The 27082-nt window shown below is 43.2% G+C and overlaps 2 protein-coding genes across 7 annotated transcripts in view; both read right to left on the bottom strand.

Annotated features, from left to right (window-relative positions):
* Positions 1–17187, bottom strand: part of BPHL (biphenyl hydrolase like) — a 36757-nt gene extending 19570 nt beyond the window's left edge. For 4 of the 5 annotated variants that reach the window (XM_070405804.1, XM_070405809.1, XM_070405808.1 and 1 more), the window contains exons 1-4: positions 17070–17187; positions 10885–10997; positions 9048–9214; positions 7029–7182 (exon numbers count right to left, since the gene is read on the bottom strand). In XM_070405804.1, coding sequence (XP_070261905.1) covers positions 7029–7182; positions 9048–9214; positions 10885–10997; positions 17070–17176 — 541 coding nt within the window. In that variant the 5' untranslated portion in view covers positions 17177–17187. The remainder of the gene's footprint in view (positions 1–7028; positions 7183–9047; positions 9215–10884; positions 10998–17069) is intronic. The other variant, XM_070405805.1, reaches the window with a different exon arrangement.
* A 5124-nt stretch (positions 17188–22311) lies between these two features.
* The window catches only part of RIPK1 (receptor interacting serine/threonine kinase 1), a 47305-nt gene continuing 42534 nt past the window's right edge, over positions 22312–27082 (bottom strand). For both annotated transcript variants that reach the window (XM_070405811.1, XM_070405812.1), the window contains exons 10-11: positions 25761–25907; positions 22312–24075 (exon numbers count right to left, since the gene is read on the bottom strand). In XM_070405811.1, the coding sequence (XP_070261912.1) occupies positions 23789–24075; positions 25761–25907 (434 nt within the window). In that variant the 3' untranslated portion in view covers positions 22312–23788. The remainder of the gene's footprint in view (positions 24076–25760; positions 25908–27082) is intronic.

Genomic DNA, 27082 nt, shown 5'->3' on the forward strand with positions numbered 1-27082 from the left:
GTTCTTGGGTGCTGAAGGAAATGATGGGTGTGTGGGGTGGGGAAGAGAAAAATAGTGGGAGATGGACCTAGAAAGACAGAGGGTGCTGGGTCACTCAAACTCTGTGAGCAAACCTGAGAAATTTGAACGTTCTTATCCAGAAAGCCATGAGAGACCTTAAAGGATTTTTAAGTAAGATATCATGAGATTTACATCCTACCAGATTCCTATCAGAGCAGTGTGGAAAGAAGATTGAAAGGAGGTAAAAATGGGGACTGGTTAGAAAGGTGTTGAATCAATCCAAGTGGAGACTGACTCAGGGTCTGGACCTGGAGCCTGGCAGGAGGGACGGAAGGGAGGATGGACTGCAGACAGAGCAAAGGAAGAATGCAGGAAGATGCAGAGGGCTAGATGACTATGTTGCAGAGGGTAAACGCTTCGCCTCAGAGTCAGACACGAAGTGCCATCTCCCAGCTGTGCCACTGTTGCAGGTTTTTTCATTTCTTTGATGATTTAAAAAAGAGGCTGAGTAATAGCTAATTTACAGGACATTGTACATGGGGTAAAAATGTTAGTTCACAGCAGGCATTCAATAAATATTTTTAATTACTACTTATTTCTAAATATTCCATTGGGAATCATTTATCAAGATAAAAAAATTAGCAGGAAGAACAGGTCTGTGGAGGAAAGACTGAGTTCAATTTTAGACATACTGAATAGTATAAGATACATGTGGGACAACCAGATATGAAAATTTACTAAAAAATTGACTACCTTGGATTTGGGAGTTCAGTGAAGCCAAGAGACTGACTGAAGCTCCTTAGGTGTAAGAGTGAGAAGGGGAGCGGAGGGCCAGGATGGCATTTGGGAGACCCTAATGTTACAGGGCTCAGCAGAGGAGAGTGGGCAAGTGTCAAAGCCAGAGAAAACCAGAGATAGGAAGGAGAAGTTGAGAGAACCCGGTGGCAAAAACTTCAAGACAGATATAATGTGTATATTTTCAAATGCTGCAGAATGATCAAGGAACCTGCGGGCAGTAGGTGTCCGGTGGGTGTGGTAGCACAAAGGCACTGTTTTCTCTGGACTGGTGGGCAGGAAGCCATCTTCACACAAGTTAAGGAGAAACTGGGCAGACATTATAACACATGTGCCATTAGAGTTTCAGAAGAAGAGAAAGATGTTGACAAAGAAAAAATGTCAGATAGAATAATGACTACAAATTTCCCAAATTTGGTGCTCCAAAATACACAAAGCAAAAAATGAAAAAAGAAGAGAGAGACAAATTCACAATTATATCTGGAGACTGCAACATTTATCTCTCCATTACTGACAGGACAAGTAGAGAAAAATCAGAAAAGATATAGAAGGGCTGAACAACACTATCAGCCAACTTCACCTAATTGACATTTATAGAACACTCCACCCAACAGCAGCATAACACATATTATTTTCAAATGCACATAGAATATTTACCAGATAGACTATATTCTGGGACATAAAACAAATGTAAAAGAATTGAAATCATACAAAGTATTTTTTCTGAACATTAAGTTCAGAAAATCTTTGGGAAAAAACAAGGAAATTGATAATCTTCCAGTTAATCTGGGTCAGGATAAAAAGAGAGATGATACAAATTACCAGTTTCAGGGAATAAAGAGGGGATATCACTATAGCCATTACAAACTTTTAAAATGTAATAAGGGAATACTACAAAGAACGCTAAAAGAATCCACTGGCTTTGACAACAAGGAGATTATACTTATCTCAGTGAGAACAGTTTCAGTATGGGCCAGAATGGGAGATGGGCCAGAAGAGACTGAAGAAGGAATGCAAAGAGAATGTGTAGAAGCAGAGTGCAGACAACTTTTTCCATAAGATTGTGGGAAAGGACAAGGAATGGTAAGGTAGTAACTATAGGTAAGAAGGGCAATCTTTTGGAGGAGGAACCATGTCCACCTTTATAGGCTGAGAGGAAAGGTCCAGGGAGAGAAGTCAATAACACAGGAGAGGGAGGGAGAACCAAAGGCACCATGTCCTAGAGGTAGCAGGAGGGAAAGGACTAGCAACAGAGTGGAATGGCTTTACACAAGAGCTACTCTCCTTGGAACCAGGGGGCAATACACTAAGGACAGGCAGGAGTTCCGACTGGGATTGGAAACAAAATCAGACTTATCATTTAAGAATTTCATAGTTCTTTATCCAACAGAAAGATGGCCAAGAGCTAAGGTTCTACAGCCATAGCCAGTTTGGCTCAGTGGACAGGGAGTTGGCCTGAAGGGTTCTGGGTTCAATTCCGGTCAAGGATTGCAGGCTCAATCCCTGGCCCCGGTCAGGGCACCTGCAGGAGGCAACCGATCGACGTCTCTCTCTCTCTCTCTCTCTCTCTCTCTCTCTCTCTCTCTCTCTCATTCCCTCTCCCTTCTACTCTCTCTAAAGATCAATGGAAAAATATCCTTGGGTGATGATTAACAACAACAAAAAAGAACTAAGATTCTATAATAAAACATTGCCATTAAAGAGCTTACTTAAGTCATGTGAATTGCAGAACAGCTGAAAAAGACTAGATTTGTAATATTCTAGCACATGGGTCTGCAAGCTATTTCTGTAAAGGACCAGAGAGTAAATATTTTAGGCTTTGTAGGCCAAGAGGCAAAACCAAACATATGTAGATAAAAGAGAGAAACTTCTGATCTTCCTGGCCCTGTCTGGAGTAGGCCATCTGGGAACCTACAGAAACACACTCAGGACAAAAAGCTCCTGGCCTGAAGAGAAGGGTCTTGGTGCACCAGGCCAGCATGTGGTGGGGGGAGGGTAGCCCAGGTCAATTTCACTTTGTGCTCCAGGGACCCCCAGATACTGATGCGCCCTTCTCTCCTCCTCAGGGCAGTCTCAATTTGGGCAGCCTGCTGGATAAGCAACTCCTGAATTGCCAACTGAAATTCCATGACTGGGTGCCTTGTTATAACAACAGTCACCAAGGTGTACATGGCCACCAATCCAGGTCCTGGTAGCTATACTGGAAGTGGAGGAGGAAATGGGGATGAAGAGGAACACCCCATATTCGTCTTTAAGACTCTCTACAATAGCCTCCCCATTGGTGCCCGAGTCTTACAAAAACAGATGGTGAACTGGAAATGTTCTCATGTCTCTACAGACATTAAAGATAAGCCTGTAGGGCAATCCCACCTCCAAGCAACGCAGCTGTACTATCTTAAAACATGTCAATAGAGAGGAATGGCGGTGTGAAAAACCCCTTGTCCTCTCCCCTTGAAATTTCAACAAGTTAACCAAGTATAATTCAACAAATACATCCCTGCTCAACACAGATGCATACCTGAGAGACCCATGCATTAAAACATCTAAAGGTGAGCAACCAGGAATACACAGGGAGACAAGAAGAGGGAAAGCGCAGGTGACCCGAAGACGCAGCCAGCAACTGGGAGCTCACACCCAGCCAGGAGGAACAGAGAGCTGTGGGGGAGGGAGAGTAGACCAGCAGGGTGAGAGGCAAGAGAGAGAACAGATATCAGAGCATTGGGTTCTGCCGTGTGGCTCTCCACTGTCTTGTTGGCAGTGGTGTTTCAGACAAAGAAATGGAATCACAGAGCCCTGCTGCTGCTTGGAATCCCAAAACTCACTTCCCATTGCCCTTGGAATTGTATCAAAGAGCATATTATCTGTAAACCAAGAGCTATTGCAGTAGAACCACTGTTTCCCTCTGTGACTGATCCCCAGGAGGGTTGCTTAGAGTGGGACCCCATGGAGGTCATCAAGTTTGTATCTGTTGTACTAACACACAGCCTTGTTGGAGCTCCTTTATAGGTAACAAATTCTGTTTCTCTTGCTGCCTTTAAGATTCTCTCTTTGTCTTTAATTTTTGGCATTTAAACTATGATGTGTCTGAGCATGGGTCTGTGTGGGTTCTTGCTTGGGACTTTTTGTGCTTCTTGTACTTGTGTGACGTTTTCCTTCATCAGGTTAGGGAAGTTTTCTGCCTTTATTTATTCAAACGTGTTCTCTATTCCTTGCTCACTTTCTTGTCCTTCTGGGACACCTATTATGCAAATACTAGAGGCCCAGTGCATGAAAATTCATGCACTGGAGGAGGGGTCCCTCAGACCAGCCTTCCCCCTCTCACAGTCTGGGAGACCTCAGGGGCAGGAGGCAACCCAGTGATCAGGGGAAAGCGATGCCCCCACCACACCTCTGTAGCTGCCGCTGCCAGCAGCACAAGCCTTGGCTGGCCCTAGGTGGCTGCGCATCTGCCATCCAAGGCTTTTCTGTGCCTTGGGCCGGCCCTGGGCAGCTGGGGGGCTGAGGGTGAGTCCAGCTGCACCATGCGCCTGCCGCCCCTCCCCGCCCCGGCTGGGCTGAAAGGACTGTGGGACTCTGGTGGCAGGTGCAAGGAGCGGCCAGACCTGCCTGAGGGTGGTCTGGCTGCACCACATGCCTGCCCCCCCTCCCCACCCTAGTGGGGCTGAAAGGACTGGGGGACTCCAGCAGGGCTGAGGGGACTGGGCACTGCCATCTTGTGGCTATGGGCGCTGCCATTTTGTGACAGAGTGATGGTCAATTTGCACATTCCCTCTTTATTAGATAGGATTGTTACGTTTTATGTTGTCCCACAGCTCCCTTAAAGTGCCCTCCTGTTTTTAAATTGTTTTTTTCTTTTTGGTTCTTTGATTGAGTGATTTTTTTCTACCCTGTCTTCGAATTCACTGATCCGACCTTCGGCTTCCCCTAATCTGCTATGTATTCCTTCCACTGTGTTCTTTATTAGTGCTATGCCATTCTTCATAGTTACTATATATTTTCTCATGCTGTTGAGCATCTTTGCCATCTTTATTCTGAATTCTATGTCTGATAAATTTCTTATTCCATTTCAGTTACCTCTTCTTCTGGAAAATTCTCTTGTTCTTTGATTTGTAGATTGTTGTTTTTTGTCTCCGCATTTTGCCTGCCTATTTGGGTTTGTGACGATGTATTAACTAGATCTGCTATGCCTCCCAATATCTAGTGCAGGACAGTGTCAAATGCTTTTTCTGACTAATTAATCAGGCAAAGACTCAAAGCCTCCAGAGACCTGCCTCTGCCTGCAGACTGATTGGAATCAGTCTCGAGAAGCCTCAGGCAATTGTCCACAGGTGGGGTAAGAAGTCTTCCAACAAAGTAGGGCAATTGATTCTGCCTCTGAATGTAATTTTTTAAAGAAATAGAGCAAGAAATCATCAGACTTGTGTGGAAACACAAAAGACCCCAAATAGCCAAGGCAATCCTGATAAAAAAAAGAATGAAGCTTGAGGTATCATGCTACCAGACTTCAAATTATGCTACAGAGCTATAATAATCAAAACAGCATGGTACTGGCAGAGAAACAGACACACAGATCAATGAAACAGAATAGAGAGCTCAGCTATAAAACCAGATGTATATGGATAGATAATTTTTGATAAAGGAGCCAGAAACACACAATGCAGTAAAGGTGATCTCTTTAATAAATGGTTGGAAAACTGAAAACCACAGGCAAAAGAATGAAACTGGATTATAGTTTGTCCCCATGTACAAAAATTAATTCAAAATGGATCAAAGACATAAATATAAGATCTAAAACAATAAGTTATATAGAAGAAAATACAGGTACCAAACTTATGGACTTTGGTCATAGAGAGCATTTTAAGAACTTAACTCTAAAGGCAAGGGAAATAAAAGCAGCAAGACACTGACAACAAAACAAAGAGGCAGCCAACCAGATGGGAGATGATATTTGAAAATAGTTGCTCTGACAAAGGTTTAATTTTCTTTAAAATATATAAAGAACTCATAAAACTCAACACCAAACAAACAACCCAATCAAAAAATGGGAAGAGGACCTAACAATACACCTCTCCCAAGAAGACAAATGAGCAGCCAAAAGATATATGAAGAGGTTCAACCTCACTAGCAATTAGGGAAATGCAAATCAAAATTACAATGAGATACCACCTTATACCAGTTAGAATGGCCATTATCAACAAGATAAGCAATAACAAGTGTTGGAGAGGTTGTGGAAAAAAGGGAACCCTCATCCATTGCTGGTGGGAATGTAGACTGTACAACTACTATGGAAAGCAGTCGGGCGATTCCTCAAAAATTTGAGAATAGAGCTACCATATGATCCAACAATCTCTCTCTTGGGTATATCCCCGAAAACCTTGAAATCGTGTATTCACAAAGATATATGCATCCCTATATTCACTGCCACATTATTCATGGTGGCCAAGCCATGAAAACAACCAAAGTGCCCTCTAACAGGGGACTGGACAAAGAATATGTGGTACACATACACAATGGAATAGTACTTGGCATTAAGAAGAGATGAAATTGCGCCATTTGCAACAACATGGATGGACCTTGAGAATATTATGCTAAGTGAAATAAGTCAGTCAGAAAAAGCTAAGAACCATATGATTTCAGTAATATGTGGGATATAAAACTGAAATTCATGAAAACAAACAGCAGTGTGGTGGTTACCAGAGGCAAGAGGGATGAGGGAGAAGGGGGTCCTAATATATGATGCCAGGACAAGATTTGACTTGGGGTGGTGAGTACATGGTGCAAAATACTGATCTTATGATATAGAAATCCACACCTGAAACTTATGTTGACCAATGTCACCCCAATACATTTAATAAAATATTAAAAAATAAAATTAAAAATGTGAATAGCACAGACATTCTTTATCAAAAATCAGGTTTCATATTTGAATACAATATTTCCTTTGCACTCACATTATTTTAAATGAGGTTATGAATAAGTTCACTACAAGTAGGAGAAAATGTAAAAACTAGTTTTGCCCTTTCCTGAATCATAAACATGCCACTTCTGGAAAGAGAAAGCTTTAAATCAAAGACTGGCTAAATTGCACTACTTTTCTGAGAAATTATTATTCCTACCTTAGAAATGAGAACTAGAAGAGGATGAGATATGGCTTGCCAGGACATATCAAAATAAGAATTGAAGGGGAGAGGGGAGAGGAGGATGCTACTTATCATGACGTCTATGGAACCTACCCTGATAAATCATCTCATCTTCCTCAGTCACATAGGCGTTGGCCCCCCAAATCACTATCTTATGGATGTAAGATGGGTATTTTGCAGCTGCAATGAGGGCTGTTATACCACCATCACTCCACCCCAGCAAAGAGATCTTCTTAAACTTCAGCGTCTGCAGTAAACACAACAAAAAGCACAGCACAGATTATTGCTCCTCTTTGTCAAAAGAACCCAATAATCAATAATTAACCATCAATATAGCTGTGGGTTTGGAATAGCAATTGGTAATTGATGAAAAAATCCTTGAGTCTACCACTTGATAACATAAATGCTTTCTCTCAGTTAGTTTGGTATAAATATAATTGTCATAAATATTGTTTTGAATTTTGAAGGAACAACTTATGTTTGGATAAAATCTCAAGGAACTGGAAACAATGGAGATCAGCTGAACTTGGACATGACCAATAACATGCACACTTGAGCAAAGATTTTGAGAACAGCTGTGCAGATTAGAAAGGGACATTGGATGAAATGAAGTCATTACATCTGGTAAAGTCCCTAATTGCAACATTGTGAAGAAGTGGCTGGAGGAAGTTTGGAGGGGTATGGTATCATGGGGAGGTTATGTTAGTCCCAGAGTGAACCAATGGGGTTCTGAAAATGTGTTTCACAGGGAAAATGAACAGAGATGCTATCTGACAGAAATGCTGTCTAGAAGTAAAACTTGAATTGGGAAAATTAAGTTAAGGAGTTAACAAATACCAGTCCAAGATAGTTCCTGATAAACTGGGATAACTACTATGGATAACAACTTGGCACTACCTTGTGAAATGAACACGTGCATTTTCTGTAACCCAGCCAGCCATCTCCTAAATGGGTGTGGAACTCTTACGCATATGTACCAGGAAACAGGTCTAGGATATCCACAGCAGCATTGTTATAATAGAAAACAAACAAATAAAAAAACCAAAAAACCAGAACTAAAATGACAATAGACAACAGAATGATCTCTGTACTGCTGTTTATAATCACCAAAGAAAAGGGCAAGTTAAAAATGAAGTTATTTATCTACCATTAGAAAAGATGTGAATAAGAAATAGTACACCCATACAATGAAACACTATGCACCTATGATAATACTGATGTACCTCAGCTGGAGTGGCTCAGTTGGTTGAGCGTGGTCCTGAGTACCAAAAGGTTGCCGGTTCTATTCCTAGTCAGGACACATATCTGAGTTGTGGGTTTGATTGCCAGTCAGGAAGCATACAGAAAGCAACCTGTCAATGTTTCTCTCTCACATCAATGTTTCTTTCTCTCTCTCCCTTCCCCGCCAGCATGTCCTCAGGTGAGGATTTTTTTTAAATGCAGGAAGAAAAATGCGGATGTAAACTTATATTTATTGACGTGGAAGTATCTCCTTGACAAATTGGAGAAACAGTAGGTACAGTAAAATGCCATCAATATAAGACAGTGTATTTATATATGTAACTAGAGGCCCGGTGCACAGATTCATGCACCAGTGGGGTCCCTTGGCCTGGCCTGTACCCTCTTGCAATCCGGGACCCCTCAGGGGATGTCTGAGAGCCAGTTTCAGCCCAATCCCCACAGGCCAGGCTGAGGGATATGCATATAAGATCTTTGGTTAATCTCTTCCTGCTCCCCCCACCTCCCCTCTTCCCTCTGAGATTCATCAGTCTGTTCCATGTTTCCATGCCTGTGGTTTCCACTCTTGTGTTAGCATCTGCTTCCTGGTGGCCAGTGCGCATCATAGCTACTGGCTGGTCAGCCGGTCGCTTAGGCTTTTATATATATAGATAAGATTAGCCAAAAAGGCAAAGCCTCAAAGGCTTAGTAGCGGTAGCTCTACATAGTTGGATTGTGGGATATTTCTACTTTCTTCTTTATACCTATTTGAACATTTAAAATTTTTCTATAGGAACCACACAGTATTAACCTTATAGAAATAAAAAACAAAAACAAAATAAATGACAGGTCCAGCCATTCTCCCTCCCCTGGGCTCTTCCCTAAGAGACCCACCTTCATCAAATCAACAGCGTCTTTTGCATCCCTTTCAAAAAAGTCCCCTGGGAAATCTCGATCTGGGGGTCTGGAATGTCCATATCCTCGAGGATCCCAAGCGACCACTGTGAAGAGCTTCTTATTTAGGTTTTTAATCTGAGGTCCAAAATCAGTCTCTCCACTTCCTAAAAATAGCCACTTGGTTAATTCAGATGAATGATTTTACTGTTTCAAACATATTATTGTAAAAAAAATAAATAATTACCATCTTAAATCAAAGTAACTTATTTCTACTCAAAGTTAGACATCAGAATATAATTAGCCAAGGAGCCTTACTTGCAATGAGAATCCATTTACTGGGAGGTTGGCTTCCTTTCCCTACAGAGCTCAGAGCTGCCTCTTATCTCCCCCTGGTGGCTACTTTGAGAAAGACAGAGGCCCTGATTCTTTGGTCCTGTGTTATTGAAATCCTGCACTTTTGATACCTCTTCAGCTTAATCTTCCTTTAAAAAATAAATCATGAAACTGCACAGAAATAGACTTACTGATATGATATGCTTCTGGGTTATTTTTTCTTTTCTTTTTTTAAAAATGACTATTACAAGTGAGAGAGATTATAATATCTGTAGACAAATTTATGAGATTTGATCCAAGTTATTTTAAAGTAGAATTCTAAAATCCCAGATGTTGTTTTACTAAGCAAATGTGAATAGCTCTGTAGATATTTTTGGGTTATAACTAGAAATCAGAAAATTAAACACAGAAATGATGGGGGAGGGCGGGGTGTGGAAGAAACAACCAATTTAGTTTATTTCATTAAAAAATTACAAAACAGCCCGGCTGCCTGTGGAGAGGGGAACTGGGTGCTGGGGACAGGGGATTTGGAGATAATAATCTCACTATGTGTCTGATTTTTGAATCAGGTTAATGTTTTACATAAACAAAGTTTTTATAACTGGATAATAATTGCAATACTGAAATAATGAAAATTGAAGCTGATAAATTATTTATTGCTTTTACAGATTGCTTTGGCTCGACATCAGCCATTGGAGTAAATGTCCTTTTTCATTACAATAGCTTAAGGAAAAACATATACTAAATGCTATCTAGACAAGGATGCCCCATAGCTACAGTACCACATTCAGCTCAAGTTCAGTCAGGTGGAACCATCAACTGAAATACTTTAGGAGAAAGAAGCAAATTATAAATAAAATAAGCATAAATTGGGATTATTTAACTAAACAAAACAACCCAATATTAAGACACTTAAAACTAAATTTTAGATGTCCTGAGATCACTAGAAAATCTCCTCCTGAAATTGCTACACTGAAACCACTCATCTATAAAATGAGATTGAGATTCAGCTGGCTTTACAATAGTCCATTCATATTGATCTAATTTTGATTTTCAAAACATCTGTAAGCTCTGTTTTGTTCTTAGCTCTTATTTTAACTGAACACATAGTCAACCACAAAGGCCATCAATCCATCTTTCAGCCAGGAAAGTCTCCCAAATGGAAATCCCAGAATTCCAGGCAATCTGGGATGGCTGGTCACTCACTCATCTGCTTTCTTTGTCTTTCCCTTCTTCCCATATCCCTTTCCTTGACCCTGCCATCCTCCCAAAGTGTAGGCAACCAACTACACAGTGTACTTGCATGGGAAAAAACAGGTGTATAAAGGAATAAAAAAATACATATAACAGAAAGTTATCTTTCTAGATCACCTAACATTTATTGTAGCAAATATTACTTAAAGCATTTCTGCAAAGCACTAAAATTAGTAATCAGCATTTGGCCACTACTCTTGGGAAAGCCTCGTGGATCACACCGCATGCTAGAGCAGTCCATGAAAACCTTGCAGACCCAACATTCCAGGAAGCAGCAGGACGGCATGCTCGCCCTCTCCGGTCCGCTGGTAATGCAGGTGGACACCGTTCACAGCCACTTTGGTGGAGGTTACTGAGGTGCTAGAATAGAAAAACCCAATCCGGAAAGGAAGAGTATTAGTTGGCAGAGCCAATGTAATATGACAAAACTGCCCTTTCATACACGAGTCAGCTCCAGTGCCCTTTCCAGGCCTCTGAGTTCTCTGATTTGTGCTTCTGTTTTCCACACATGAAAAATGATATGAGTATTGTATCTTCCTCACTAGACTATAGATCTGGGCTGGGTCTTCATGTTTGAAAATCTAGCTTGGGGCTTACCCTACAAAAGTACTGAGAGGCTTGCTCAAATCAGTGGCCAGACAGGCCCATGGGCACAAGTCCAGGGAGCTGGAAGCCAGTAGTGCCAACGTGCAGGCTGATGGGGGAGCTCCACACTGGAACATGATGAGCATCTGCGCAGCACAGACCACCTCCTGAACCTTAGTGGGTCCAGAGGAGCAACCTGGACCTGCAGCTGCCCTGGCAGCATTCTCAAGGATGAGACTGATCTCCAGGGCCCACAGGGAAGGCCTGGATCTCAAGGCTGTCCTTAGGCATACGACTTCTCACATTCTTTAGCCAACTACAGAAGGGTTCTAGTTAAGAATGCTTGTCTGCACTGATATAGCCAAACTAGTTTTTAAGATGTTGAAATACTTCTGTGTTGATAGTTAAATAGCTGGGTCCATAAGCTCTCATCTCAAGAGCCCTCCCCCTGCCGCCAACCCTCCTTGGCCCAAGACCTCCCATGATGCAGCATCTCACTGCACATGCTTGGCGCTGAGAGGGTCTCGGACCAGGGCTGCTGCCAGGGTCTGCTCTGACTGTATGATGCGTGTGCCGTACCCGGTGTTCTGTTCTGATTCCTCTCCTCTGCTGTTCGTCCAGAAGTTCTGGGACACCTACGCCGGGATATAGGCCCCCGAATCAGGTTCTAGCAGCCTCCCCCAATTTCCCACAAGGCTGGGTGACTTGAGGAAGGGACATTATGGCATGCCAGGACAGATGCTGGAACAAATGTGCTGAACACAGGTACATCAAGTCTTCAACAACACATAATTTCCGGAAAAATATGATTGGTAATAAGGCCTGACATGACTATGAGCTCATTATCTACAGAAATATTATGGGAGAGCATAATAAAGGCACTAAACAGTGGCAGTATCATATCAACATTGCCAAACTACTTTTTATTGATGTCCTATTCCTCTAATTTATTGTTATCGTCAAGATGACTCATAGATAAAAGCAAATACTGTTGTACTAATATTTATTTCAAATGTTTGTTTACTGACACATTTGCTTTGCTCACAGTCTATTAGGAGAAAAGATGAAGACACAAGAGATTCAGCAGCAAACCCTCAGGGAGGGGTAGGTCATGACTGAGGGAAGAACTTGAGGTACACAGTTGGAGCAAAGGTTTATGCATTTCCTGTGTTCACCACCCAGGAATGCGGAAGCTCCCCAGACAAGATGACTGGCATTTGTACAGCTCACGACAGTGATAATGTGTACCTTTCTTACTCCTTGTGCCCTAAAGATTTTTAAGGGGCCCCCTTCCTTGCTTGTAGAAGTAATTTTGTACACTGAGGATGTTATGCACCATAAGAGGACCCCTCCCCCTTCACACCCAACTCTGTCAATGTCCAAGCCGGTGCGTTTTCATGACTGGGTGCTGCTGTCTGCCTCTCTCCAGGAACCCAGGAGCCAGCCCTAGGGCATTGTCTCAAACAGGCTTCCCTTCCCTTCAGTGCTCATCTTTGTTATTAAAAAACCCTCTACTTTTCCTCTGTACTTTGCTCTATGTTTTGATTCCCCATTCCAAATTTCTTTTCTTTATTATTATCCCTATCCCATATTCTTTTGGTTGCCTAGTAATACAGAAATAAAATCAGGTAGTCTGAAATGGGGCATGATGGCACTTGATGTCAGAATACTAGGGCAGAGGCAGCTTTAAAGGAGAGACAGCCTGGCCAGTGTGGCTCAGTGGTTGAGCATCAACCTATGAACCAGGAGGTCATGGTTTGATTCCCAGTCAAGGACACATGCCCAGGTTGCAGGCTCCATCCCCAGTAGGGGACGTGCAGGAGGCAGTCAATCAATGATTCTCTTTCATCATTGATGTTTCTATCTCTCTCTCCCTTCCTCTCTGAAATAAAAAATATATTTTAAAGAAGAGGCAGAGAGACTTCATCAGAGATATTTGAAAAAGAGGAAGAAAGTAGCATTTGAAAGGAACTTCCAAGAATAGAGTGGGAGGGTGATTCTAACAGAGGAAATGGTGTGATAGAAGGCACAGGAGGAAGGACACATGTGGGGACAGGGCAGTGGTCAGCCTGGCAGGAGTGGGGGGAAATAAGGGAGCATATTTTGAGGCTGAGCAGTGACAGGTTTGCAGTTCAGGGGAAAGAAATGGCATAGTGCACTGCCATCAACATATACCAATCGCCAGTCTCGGGAAACAGGACAGAGGACTGCTTATAAACAAAAGTAAATTAAATGAAAATCAATTTCAAACATAGGAAAAAAAGTTTTATTTTAAAAAATAATAGCTATTGAGTGATTAATTTTCACATACAAATTTAAATGGGTACAGCCTTTTTCCTCCAGCTTATCAAGGGGTCCTTAAGATGGCAGGCAGGCCTCAGATAAACACTGTTACACTGTGAAGAGTCACCTGCAGGGAGCAGGGCTGGAAGGGCCCTGACCTGTGCGTATTACTTCAACTACAGTCAAAGTACCAACTTTCCCAACTCTCAGCTACGAAAAAGATAGAAAAGTTCAGAAAATTTAAAGAACAAAAGTAAATCCCTTTCCTTGGGCAGTTAATTTGTTGTTTCCATTACTTTCTCCCTCCTAATAATTGCTTCTCTAACCAAGGTGTTCTTAAGCAGGTGTGTTCTCTAGAATTTCCTGTGAAGAGGAAAAATATGCCTGCCCAGGACAATCCTGGGAGACCACCAGTCAGTAACTGGGGTAGGACCCTGGCATGTGCTCTGTAAAATGCCTACACCCTATTATACTATTCATTCATTCATCCATTCATTCATATATTTCCTGAACACCTACTTTGGGCACTCCGTGTGGCTTGCAGGCTGGCAGGGAAGACAGATAATGAATCCTGCAACCAGCAGGCACTCTGAAGTTCGCCAAGTGTTATGACAGAAGAGTAGCGGGGAAGCAGGGGACGCTGGGTTGAAGGTGGCAGGCGTCAAGTCCCCTGCCCTCACTGTCATCTACATGCTGCCCACTCGGCTCCTTTCTGAGAGCGTTTCCAGCCTCCCGCTATATCAGTGGGGCTCAAACTTAGATTTGAATCATGTGGCAAAACTTTAAGCGCCTAATACATTTTAATTATTATAACTGCATTTTTAAGTGGTTTTTTTTTTTCTTTTCTGGCACATTTAAATCTCTGGATGCCCAGGCTACACTAAATCAACATCTCTGGGGTGGGATGCAGGCATTTGTATTTTTTTTAAATCTCCAAGAGATTCTAATAGGTAATCCAGGTGAAGAACTACTATACTGAGTTAATTTCTTGGAGGAGAAAAAAGTCCTGTCTCCCTTTTAAAAGCAGCCTGTAGAAAGGCATGCTCATCTACAAGAGCCTATGTCTTCCTTGTATTTGTCCTTGACTCCCTTTTTTCTGGGAGGCTGGACAATTTTGTGAAAGGGATGGTCAGGAGCAATGCAATGGCAATCAGTTCCTGATTGAGGGGCTGAGCCACTCTCCTCAAAGGGGAAGAGTCTACTGTGGGGGGAGGTCAGAATGTAAGAGTTTGGGGCAAATAACTAAACTAACACTAACATTTAGTGTCACTATTAAACTAAATCATGGACTGCTCAGAGCTTATCTCATCTCCTTCATTTTGTGATGTAAGGCACATTAATTACAAGTAACCACACTTTACCATTGAGGAAGCTGATGGTTACGAGGGTTAGGCAATTGCCCGGTCAGCCTGCTGGGAAGCTGCAAAGTCAAGATGAGCACCTGACTGTCTGATACCAGAGCCTGTGGCACTTTTTATACTTTGCTCAGAAATGAGGATGTATTAATAGGATACATCCTCACTTTGAAAGTCCTACATAATCTCTATATCTTGTATGTTGAGCAATTTCTTTTGTATATTTTTTTCCAAAGTAACCATTGGCTACAATAAAGCTACCTTGCAGAGCATGGATTTACATGAATTTTGATGACATACTTTTACATCTCTTATACCCTGCTTTGTTATTTAGACATTCATATATGTATCATTGCTAACTTTACCCACTAATTACCTAATTTTTACCTCCAAGGCCTTTAACATTCACTGTCTCAAATTCTATGCACAATTCTGCAAGGCATGCAGCTCAGAGAGGTTAAGTAACCTGCTCAGGTTAATGTAGCCAGAAGTGGCAATATAGCCATTTGAACACCAAAGGCCATGCTTCTTCTGTAACCTCATGGCTGAAGAGGGTCCCCAATAGGGCTCCAGCACCAGGGCCACTCACCCTGACTGCCTGACAGAAGGTGGTGGCAGGTGCCAGGGGAAGGAAGCTCTCTGGTTCTCCCAAAGAACATTCCAAGGTTCAACTCCAAAAATTTTTTTTGTCAGGCAGTTAGTTAGGTTCTGTAAATTATTAATATTGCAATTGTATGTAACATAACTTCCAGATTAGAAATAAGAGAGGTCGCATTCCAAACAACAGACTTACAAACAAGTTTTCGGAGCACAACTCAATTGTAGTCGGGCACTGGCTGTGACAGGGCGCTTTTACCTACTTAATCTGGGCTGCAGCCTTGTTTCAGGATTAACCAATGCCACTGCTTATTTTCCCTGATTGTGTCACATCAATTTGCAACCACAGCTATAAAATGGCAGTTCAAATTCCAGAGAAACCTGTTTTTGAGATGTATTAGGGAGAATGATTTGAAGGCTAATGAATCAGCCTCCTGCAACCATTAAATAACCTACCTAACTTTGATATTGTTAAAATCACAGTAATTTTATTTCAATCCTGTTCTGCAAAAAGGAAAAAGGATAAATCGCCATTTTACAGTGGTGGTTTGCAACTGTGGCCACTGACATATATTTCCATTTGCATCAAAACAATCTTGAAATTCTTCTAAAAGACCTATAATAAAAAAAGAACCTAAACCAAATATGAAACTCCTAGTCAATCACAATATAAAAATGTAAAGCTAGTCACATTTTCTTCCTTTCTCCTTTCAAATTAAGTTGTCAAATGAGAAGTTTCCACCTTAAAGTGAAGTTCCCAATAATCTCTCTAGCAATTGACTTGTCTTCCTAATCAGGAATGGAACTTGCCCATCCACAGTTAACTGCGCCCACCTGGACCAGAGGTCATGGTTCGATGCCCCAGTGGGGGGCAGGCAGGAGGCAGCCCATCAATGATTCTCTCATCCTGATATTTCTCTTTCTCCCTCTCCCTTCCTCTCTGAAATCAATAAAAATATTTTTAAAAAAATATTTCAAACCAGTTAACTGCATACATGCATTGTGTGTGTGTGTGTGTGTGTGTGTGTGTGTGTGTGTAGGTAGGTCTGCAGGGAATTCTTGCTGCTCTATCCACACTGTCCGCCTAGTATCTCTTAGGACCCAAGGCACCCATTTTTAAGACAGCGGGTCAGAGATTAATCGTTTTTGTTGTTGTTGTTTTATCTCAAAATGTGTGTGTGTGTTTGGGGGCGGCGGGGGGCGGGCGGGGAGAAAGGCAGGCTCTCGGGCCTCCGCAGACCACCAGCGCCGGTGCGCGGCAGGCGGGCTCGGGGCTCCCGTCCAGTCCCGGGCGCCCGGAGTCGCAGGCGCACTCAGGCCGGCTTCCGATCAACCCAACAGGAGATTATTGCCCTGAAGGTCTTACGAGACTGGACAGAGCAACCGACTACGAGCACGGGGTTCGAGGCTGTCACCTGCCGCGCGAGCCTGGGACTGATCCTCACGCTTCCTCCCGGCCCTTCGGGGCTCCGCGACCCGCCGCGCTCGCCGCCCTCCGCCGGCTCCAGGGCCCCAGCAGAGGCCCAGCCGCGCGCCTCTCTCGCCCCCCCCCCCCCCCCCCCCCGGGGCGCGAACACTTCGCGGGAGCTCGCGCAGGGGAGGGGGCCATTACCCGAACGCGGCGGCGGACCGGGCCAGGGGGACTCGCGGCCCCGACTTCAGAGCCGAGAGGAGGAGCCGCAGGCGCAGCGCCCCCCGGCCGCCTAGCGCCGTCGCCATGGTCCCAGGTCGCGCCGGTGCCAGGAGAGCGCATGCGCGACCCAGGCTCCCGGGCCTCAGGCCCTCCCCCCGCTCCTCCCCCCTCCCCCCCCTCCTCCCCCCTCCCCCCAGCCTCACTGCCCCCAACCCCAGCTGCCGCCAGACGCCTAGCGCGGCGGGACGCTGGAGAGCAATCTGGGTGCTCGCTGATCTGTGACCGAACCGGCACTCGCGGTCCTGCGGGCACCCGGGCACAGATCGTCTTCACTTGGGAGGCCAGCTCCAGCTCCGGAGGCCACGTCCCCGTTGGGTCTGCCCGCCCCGCGCTCGGCCGGGTAACCTGGCGGTGCCGGTGGGCGAGCAGCCCCTATCCCGCTCACCTAGAGGCGAGGAGGGGGTAGGCGAGGAGTTTGGCTGTCAAGGCGGGTGACGTGCATTTGCTTCTAGAAATGATGTGATTAAAACATCTTTGTTCTTCATACCACCTCACACTCATTCGAATAGCTAATATTTTAAAACAACACAGAATGTGTTGGAGGATGTGGAGAAACCCTGTGCATTGTTGGGAATATACAGTGGTGCAGTGGCTGTGGGAAATAGTACTATTGTTACAGGCAGTTAGATAGACATGAGCAGAGCACGGACCATGGACCAGGTGCAGAAGGTTACCAGGGAGCAAAGTTCCTGGGGCCTAGCAAGAGACAAAACTGGGAAAACAAGAACCGGGTCCCCAGGGTAATCTTTCCTCAACTAGCATATCCCTGGTCATGCGGTTTGGACCCCTGCTCTTTCATCTGGCTGGTCAGGTGGTTTAGACAATACCCCAAACTGCTCCCCCCTCCACCCCCCCAACCCCCTCCTTCCCGCCACACACACCTTTCCTCTGGAGCAGTGGTTCTCAACCTTCTGGCCCTTTAAATACAGTTCCTCATGTTGTGACCCAACCATAAAATTATTTTCGTTGCTACTTCCTAACTGTAATGTTGCTACTGTTATGAATCGTAATGTAAAATATCTGATATGCAGGATGGTCTTAGGTGACCCCTGTGAATGGGTCGTTTGACCGCCAAAGGGGTCACGACCCACAGGTTGAGAACCGCTGTGTCTGGAGAGATAACATCAAAACCAGGCAAGTGACATCCTGGCTGCCTCAGGACCAGCTGCATTGACTAATGACCCCCTGCCCTGGTGCTGACCAATCAGAGGAGATGATGACCCTGAAAGAGCATTGAGACCTTCCCCTGAAACCTCCCCTAAGAGTCCCACCTACAAGAGAGAAATAAATACCCTCAACACAAAGGACCCAGTGCTGGCTCTTCCCCAGGGGAGCACACCTGAGCCATTCCCTTTCTCCCTCTTCCCTCTTAAGGGACCCACAAAACTCGAAACCAGGGGAGCAATGGGCAGTGGCAGTTCGCCAGGCTAACCCCCTGGACCTGCCTCCAAGGCCCCCCTTTCTCTGATTGCTCAGTGAGACAAAGCAGACAGTCTAGGCCAGTGATGGCGAACCTTTTGTGCTCGGCGTGTCAGCATTTTGAAAAACCCTAACTTAACTCTGGTCCATGTCACATATAGAAATTTTTTGATATTTGCAACCAAAGTAAAACAGAGACTTATATTTTTGACTAGAGGCCTGTTGCAGAAAGATTCCTGCAAGAATAGGGCTTCCTGAGGCCCTTTGCTCCCTTCTCCGCTGCCTCGATTCCTCCTGTCTCCTCTGCCTCACTCCCTCCCTTCTCCGCCACTTAGCGCTTTCCCACCTCTGCTACCTCGGCTCCGTTCCCTTCTCTGCTGCTTCGATCCCTTCTGCAGTGCTTGGCTTCCTTCTACCCTGTCTTCAGTCTTCGCTCCTCACCTGTGTATGCAAATTAACCACCATCTTCGTTGGGTTAATTTGCATATTGCTCTGATTGGCTGATGGGCATAGCGGGGGGTGGTCAATTTGCATGTCTCTTTTATTATTGTAGATATTTATTTTATATATTTAAATGCCATTTAACAAAGAAAAATCAACCAAAACAATGAGTTCGCATGTCACCTCTGACACGCGTGTCATAGGTTCTCCATCACTGGCCTAGGCTCTCCTGTTGCTTCTTCTATGCCCTTCCTTGTCTCACTGTCCTAAGTGTGTTTTTGCTGCAGCCAATAAATTTTGCTGCACTTTGTCTCTTAATTGAAATGTTTCCTTCAAGAAGACAAGAACCGAGGTCTTGTCGTCTCACTGGTGTAACACTACCATGATCCGGCAATTCCACTTCTGGGTATATACCCCCAAAGAATCACAAGCAGGGTCTCAAACTAATATTCATACCTCCAGTTCACAGCAGTATTATTCATAATAGCCCAAAAGTGGAAGCAACCCAACTGTCTATCAATGAATGAAGGTATAAATACAATGTGTACAACTATAATGGAATATTGTTTTGTCTTAAAAAGGAAATTCTGACACCTGCTACAACATGGATGAACCTTGAAGCCATCTTGCTCAGTGGAATAAGCCAGTCAAAAAAAGGACAAATACTGGATGATTCCACTTATATATAGGTCCCCAAAGCAGACAAATTCTTTAGAGAGTAGAATGGTGGTTGTCAGGGACTGGGGCAGGGGGTAGGTAGTTTAATAGGGACAGAGGTTCAGTTTTGCAAAATGAAAAGGTCGTGGAGAAGGATGGTGGTGATGTTAGCACAATGTCGATGTACTTAATGCCACTGAGCTGTACACTTGAAAATGGTTAAGATGGTAAATTTATGTCATGTGTATTTTAACAAATTAGAACTTTTTTCTTCATGACCATATAATTCAAGCTTTATAAAGGTTATTAACATCTGGAGATTCAGTGGAGAAAAACAACACCCCTTTTATTCTACCATATTGCTTTACCTTAACTGGAAATGACTGGCAGATTCGTGGCTGTTTAGTCTTGGCTTGAATTATTCAAGATGACTACAGCTTCCTTGCATATATTATTTCTCCTCCAAGAGACCCCTGTGCTTCTAAGTGTTATAGCCATGGAAAATTCTGTTACCTGTGGGGTCCTCACTAGCCCATTATAATTTCTTGATCAGTAAAGGCAGGTTTGGCTTAATATGGAATATGCAAAAATATTTATATTCTACTTTCAACAGAAATCTACCCCATTAAATTTCCTGAATAGAAAGAAAATATATATATTTCAACTGGCTGCTGTCATTTGAATTTCACAAATCTTTGGTAGAGCCAACATTTTATTTTTTCCTGAAATGTTGATTGGGGTTTCTTGTCAGAGATGATGAGGATTAAAAATAATTGTCTATAATTTTAACACCAGTTATCCTACTGGTGAGCAAAATGGCAGCACTGTGACGTTTTAGATTATTGGGGTTACAATTTAAAGTACACATTTGAGAACTAGTCCTTTATAGTGTAGTTTAACATTATAGTGTAGTTTTAAAATAATTATATTTCTGTGCCAGGCACCTTATGATACATTATCTTATTTTATTCTTCACACCAATCTTATACACGTTGCCCTCTCTATTTATAGATGAGGAAACTGAGGCTAAGAGAGTTAGGAAGCAGGCCCCAGATATTTAACTAAACAGTGGCAGAGCGGGATTTGTCTGCTCAGTTTTAGAATCCTGCCTGTGAATTATTGCATATTATAGAATTCACTGCAGTAGCATCACCATTCTGATCAGTTTTGTGATCAGAAGGCTCTGCAATCATCCTATAAACACCTTTTTATTTTGTAAATCCTTACCCAAGGATATTTTTTCCAATGATTTCTAGAGAGAGTGGATGGGAAGGAAGAGGGGGAGACAGAGAGAGAAACATTGACATGAGAGAGACACATCAATTGGTTGCCTCCCACATGCGCCCTACTGGGGCTGGGGATCAAACCAGCAACCCAGGTATGTGCCCATGACTGGGAATTGAACCCACAACCCTTCAGTCCACAGGCTGATGCTCTAACCACTTACCAGCCAGGACTAAGCACCTATTTTTATTTATATTAGTATAATTAGAAAAACTGTTCTCTATAAATAACACACATTAAAATATTCAGCAAAATACTATTTAAAACATTTTGTAAGAAAGAACTTTTCTTATTTTTGAAGACCTAACTTCATATTCTGGACTCAAAGCAAAGATTATGACCATAGCAACAAGTGGGCAATCTGCTAAGCAAGACTGAGCTGGAAGTGGGTCTTATTTGCCATCGGTCCTTAGGGTCTAAATATCTTTTTGGAACCAATCACGGATACTCTTCTTTCTCATTTTGTGGTCTGTCATCTCACTTGGTTTCTGCCAAAGACCAGTGTTTTTGTGGTGCTTGTGCCTTGTACTAAAACTCCTCCGAAACCAATTAAATGACGCTTTTCAGCCCAGGTTTGAGAGAGTGGCGGCGGAAGAAACAGCCTCTGAGCCGTGTCTGAGGGATGGCAGTGCTAGCTTTCATCCTGAGACAAAATGCTCTTTTTACCATCAGCTTTCTCTCTGCTGCCAATAGCAGGTAGTGAAAAGAGGATTTTGTATAGGAACAGCCAACCTAAGTGGTAAAGTCCCAGTGGAGAAGCCTAAACTGTATCATTTATACAAACACACATCATTTCAATGGCTTACATTTAATGTACAAAATTTTATTTTTAAAAAGTCAATGAAAACACTTGCCACTTTTGCCTCTTATCAATAGTCATTCAATCACCTTGGAAGCTAAAGATTTTACAACACTGTTAAGACAGAGGTACAGGGATACATTTAGAAAAGAACTCACCCAGCCCCCACTAGCAAAGCCTGGGACCCATTCCCCTCATGTTCCTTTTGGTCTTTGTGATCAATGCTGTGTGGCAACTAAGTAGTGAGCCTGCAAATGTGCGGCGAGAAAACTGAGGTTCACCACTTTATCACAGGCTCTTCTCAACGGGAGTGATTTTGCCCTTCCAGGGAACATCTGGCACTGTCTAGACTAGAGACATCTGTGTCACAACTGAGGAGGGGTGGAGGGGGAGAACAGGCCTATTGGCATCTAGTGGGTGGAGGCCAAGGTTGTTCCTAAACATCATACAATGCACAGGACAGTGCCCTACAGCAAAGAGCGATCCGGCCCAAGATGCCAGTGGTGCTGGGATGGAGAAATTCTGCTTTACAGTCCCATTTCTTTTGTGTGTGTGTGTGTGTGTGTGTGTGTGTGTGTGTGTGTGTGTAACTGCTGGGGGAGATTTAGAATCAGAACCAACAATACAGTTATCAGCCCTCACCAAACACTAGAATCTGTCCGACAGCCAGACTGACCACACTGCGGGGGGGGTGGGGGGTGGGTGGGTGGTATGGTGGTGGTAAACTGGGGAGCTATTCAACAGTGATCAGCCCTGAGGCTCTGGTCATAGCCTGCTGACTCCTCGGGGCATACAGGTTGGGAAAGTGCCTAAAGTGCCAGGATGTTAAAAAAAAAAGAACTTAAAAAGTTAATCAAGAATTTTTGTAGTTGTCATAATTAGTAGCAATTTCTTGCAACAACTGCCTGGGAAACTGTGATGTTTTTGTTATATATTTTCCCCCTTCTTAGTACACCTTAAAATCCCTTCAGTTAACTTGTGGTGTGGATATGGCATGCAATTCTTGAAGCTTGTAGTGACTGATACAGCATTTCATACTAATGTTAACAGACCCTGTAACTGGAATGAACTGTGGTAGTGATACCAAAAAATCTATTTGAAGAAAACTTAGCCCTAGCCGGGTTGGCTCAGTGGATAGAGCGTCCACCTGCAGAATGAAGGGTCCCAGGTTCGATTCCGGTCAAGGGCATGTACCTTGGTTGCGAGCGCATCCCCAGCGGGGAGTGTGCAGGAGGCAGCTGATCAGTGTTTCTCTCTCATCGATGTTTCTAACTCTCTATCCCTCTCCCTTCCTCTCTAAAAAATCAATAAAAATATATTTTTTAAAAAAAGAAAACTTAGGTTTTTTCTATACTTTGTTTATAATAGGAGCCTATGTGGAGAAAAGAGCACAAAATAAGAAAGTTGGTTTAGTTTACATTCTCCGAACTTTTTAGCATAATTGGAGGTTATGGGATAAAGTAAAAGAAAATGATCTCCCTCAAATATTTCTGCTTTCCCTTTCAAAGCTCATCGGGCTTCTTTTTTCTTTTCTTTTTTTAAAATCTTCATCTGAAGATATTTTTCCATTGATTTTTTTAAGAGTGGAAGAGAGAAGGAAAGACCGAGAGAAATATCGATGTGAGAGAAACAAATGGAGAAAGCAGTCATTAGGCCAAAACAATGTGATTTAAGAACCTAGCTTTCTTAAATCAACAAATGGTTGCCTCCTGCACACGCCCTTACCAGGGCCCATGCTGGGGAGGATCCTGCAACCGAGGTATGTGCCCCTTGACTGGAATCAAACTGGGACCCTTCAGTCTGCAGGCCGAGGCTCTATCCACTGAGCCAAACCAGCTAGGGCAAGGCTCTTTTTTCATCGAGCCTCAGGCATTCAGTTTAGCGGGTTGTTTGCTGTAGGTTTCTTTCCCATTTCCAGTTATGAAATGCAGGAAATGATTTTTGTGTAGACAGGGACCCAGGTCAGTGAGGCAGCCCACTCTCAGTGGCACACCCACTAAGTGAGGAGATGACTTCATGCTGCCGAAGCTGCTTCTAGTTAGTTCGTGCTGATAAACACCAAAGAGTTCAGAAGGTCTATGCGTGAGCACTGGTAGAGCGCCCGAGCCAGCTTTCCCACAGTGGCCCCCTTACTGCCTTCCCTCATCAGCCACTTCTGGAGCATCTGGTAAACCTTCTCTTTTAATCCATCTCTCTCATAGTCATGGTCAATTTCATCAATCTGAGATTCGGTGAAGCCCAGTTTACGGGCACAATTTTTCCAGGTCCTTCCCAGATTTTCCCTGACTGGGTCCAGGTGTTTATCAGTCAGACTAGTGGTATTATCTGCCAAAAAGAAAGGAGAAGACGTCAAGCTGAAACCCATTTGAACATTCTAGCTTCAAAAACCTGTATAAAGTGAAGAGCACCTGGAGTCCAGTGGAAAAGATAATTTCTTCATTATAAGGCTATTGATTCATTGGGTGGTACTTTACATTAGGGGAATTTTTGTGAATTAAAATAAGGAACCTCTTCCTCCTAGCAAATGCATCTCTGAGCTGCAGCTGATGGCTTGGATTAAAACCCTTGCCTGACTGTTAGGCTGTTTTAGACAACCTTAGCCAGCGGTCCTGTTTATACTAGATCTTCCTGCTGTAAAGGGGAAACACCATTTCTTTCCTTTTGGGCATTTTTCACTTACATATAGCCAGAGTTAAGGTCACTCAACTCTTGAGCCCCTTCCCCCAACAGTTCTCTTTCCCATTAATCAAGGAAACGGAGACCATCAAGTGCAAAACTACCTACTCAATGACAATGCCTCCCCTGTCTTTTAAGGGATGAGGCACGTATACTCTTCAAGGTCTATTTCTGGACCCATCCCTCCCTGCCCCAACTGTTGTCCTCTCTTCTCCAATAGTCATAACCTCCCTCTTTCTACTGGTTCCTGCCTTTAGGCCTTCACAAAAATGGCAAAAAGAAACAGAAATAGAAAATAATCACCACAAACAAACCATACTCCTCGATCCTCATTCTACCTCAGAAAGCTGAGTATAAGGAAAAAGACATCTCAGTTTTGCCCCTTAACTCCCACTCTTTCCTCAGCTCCCCGTAATGCAGCTGTTACCATCACCACTGGACGTCAGCAATCCCCAAACCTCCCGAGATATTTGACAAATTTCGTCACTACCTCTCTGCAAGAGGGAACCCTAGGTTTCACCAGATTCTTAAAGATGCCCTTGTCTCTCCCAAATTTAGGAACCTCTGCTCTAGGTATTTTAAAAACTATCCTTCAAGTGGGCTAGACCAGGTCTGTGGCCCAACGCTGGCCTGTGGCCTACTTCTGTAAACACTGTTTTACTGGAACCCAGCCATCCACACACACACTGTCTGTGGCTGCTCCTGCACTCCCGTGGAAGTAGTTGCAAGAGAGACTTCAAGGCCAGTGAAGCCTGAAACATTTACTATCTAAACCTTAATAAAAAAAAAAATTTGCCAACCCTAGGGTTAATCAGAAAGCTAGGTTCTTAAATCACATTGTTTTGGCCTGATGACTGCTTTCTCCAGGTTGTGTTTTGGGACTAATGTTATAAGCCTGCATAGTGAGACCCTATAAGAGAAAGTCCTCATTTTCATTACAGAGGTGCTGTTAAGGGCACAGTCTCTTATCGTTTACACAATTCCTTCTGATGAGGACCTGAAGGTGCTCTGTCCTAGGTCTGGATAATGGTGTTGATGATGATGATGATGATCTAATTCTTTTGTAGATCATACTATGTGCCAGGCAGTGTTCTAAGTCTTTATACATCTTCACTCATTTAATTTTCACAGCAATCCATGAATTAGCTTTCCCATACTAAACATAAATAAGTGACAAAGACATTATATGGAAATTACACAGATATTTTACAGAGGAAACAGGGAACAACTTTCAGGGAGAATAATCAGATACGCTTCAGGATTCCACTACATCCCTCTTAACAAGGAAGAAAGTACAAGGTTTCTAGACAATGGGCCCTTAAAGGGCATCTTACCAAAGGTATCTTGGTACTTAGAAGCTGGCTCGTTCCAGTTCACGTATGTGCTGTCCAGTAATGGCAAGCTCACTCCAACCTCCATATGATTATTGTCTCCAATCTGAACTCCAGCACTGTTGTATATGGCATATTTTGCAGTCTCATCTGAATAGAGAGAAGCACACAGATAAGCACACCTAAATTGAAAGTAAGATGAAAAATGCAACACTGTAAAGGGCAAGGCTTCACTCCAAATGTTTAAGTTAAACTCTTTATTCTATGCCACCTTGTAAAGTTTTCCTTCTTAAAATGTGGCTGAACCACATCCATTAGGATGACTACTATCAAAAACAGAAAATAACAAGTGTTGACAAGGATGTAGAGAAATTGGAACTCTTGCGTGCTAATGGTGGGAATACAAAATGGTACAGCCGCTGTGGTAACAGTATGGCAGTTCTTCCAAAAATTAAAAATAGAATTACCCTATGTTCCAACAATTCCTTTTCTGAGTATATACTCGAGAGAATTGAAAGCAGGGTCTCAAACAGGTATTTACATCCCTATGCAGCAGCATTCGCAATAGCCAAAAAGTGAAAGCCACTCAAGTGTCCATCAATACTAGTAGATGAATGGATACACAAAATGTGGTATATACATACAATGGGATATTATTTGGCCTTAAAAAGGAAGGAAATTCTGACACACATTACAACATGAATGAACCTTTAGAACATTATACTAACTGAAGTAAGGATAAATACTGTATGATTGATTCCAGTTATGTGAGGTACCTATAGTAATTAAATTCATAGACATAGAAAGTAGAAGGCTGGTTGCCAGGGGCTGGGAGGAGAAAGGAGAATGGGGATTTGTTGTGTGATGAGTAGAGTCTCATTTCAGGAAGATGAAAAGAGTTCTGGAAATGGATGATGGTGACAATGTGGTTTTCATCACAAATGGTAGCCTTTGGCCTATATGAGATTAGAAATAAAAATATCCAAGACCTATTTCTTATCTTCAGAAAACAGCAAGCAAGTAAAAGAATATAAGCAGATACCTTCGCTTGCACCAGAGACTGGGTATAATGGGACCATGTGATTCAGGTTAGAGTGGAAGATGTCTACCAGTTACAAAACCTATAAACCAACACGTGTAGGCAGCTGCACTGAATCCTACCCAAACTGAACTACCCAGGCCACGTGGTTGGATGGAGACTTTCATGGTGTAAGCTGCATCTGGCAGCTGAAGACTGAACAATTTGCCCCTTTGTTACTTTATAGTCTACAACAGAGTTAACAGCTATTTTATTTTTCAGAAAAAAAAAAAAGACAAGATTGGAC

This window comes from Myotis yumanensis, unplaced genomic scaffold (assembly GCF_028538775.1).
Source record: "Myotis yumanensis isolate MYYU_CA2020_CCGP unplaced genomic scaffold, mMyoYum1.0.hap1 SCAF_2, whole genome shotgun sequence".
Lineage (NCBI taxonomy): Eukaryota > Metazoa > Chordata > Mammalia > Chiroptera > Vespertilionidae > Myotis > Myotis yumanensis.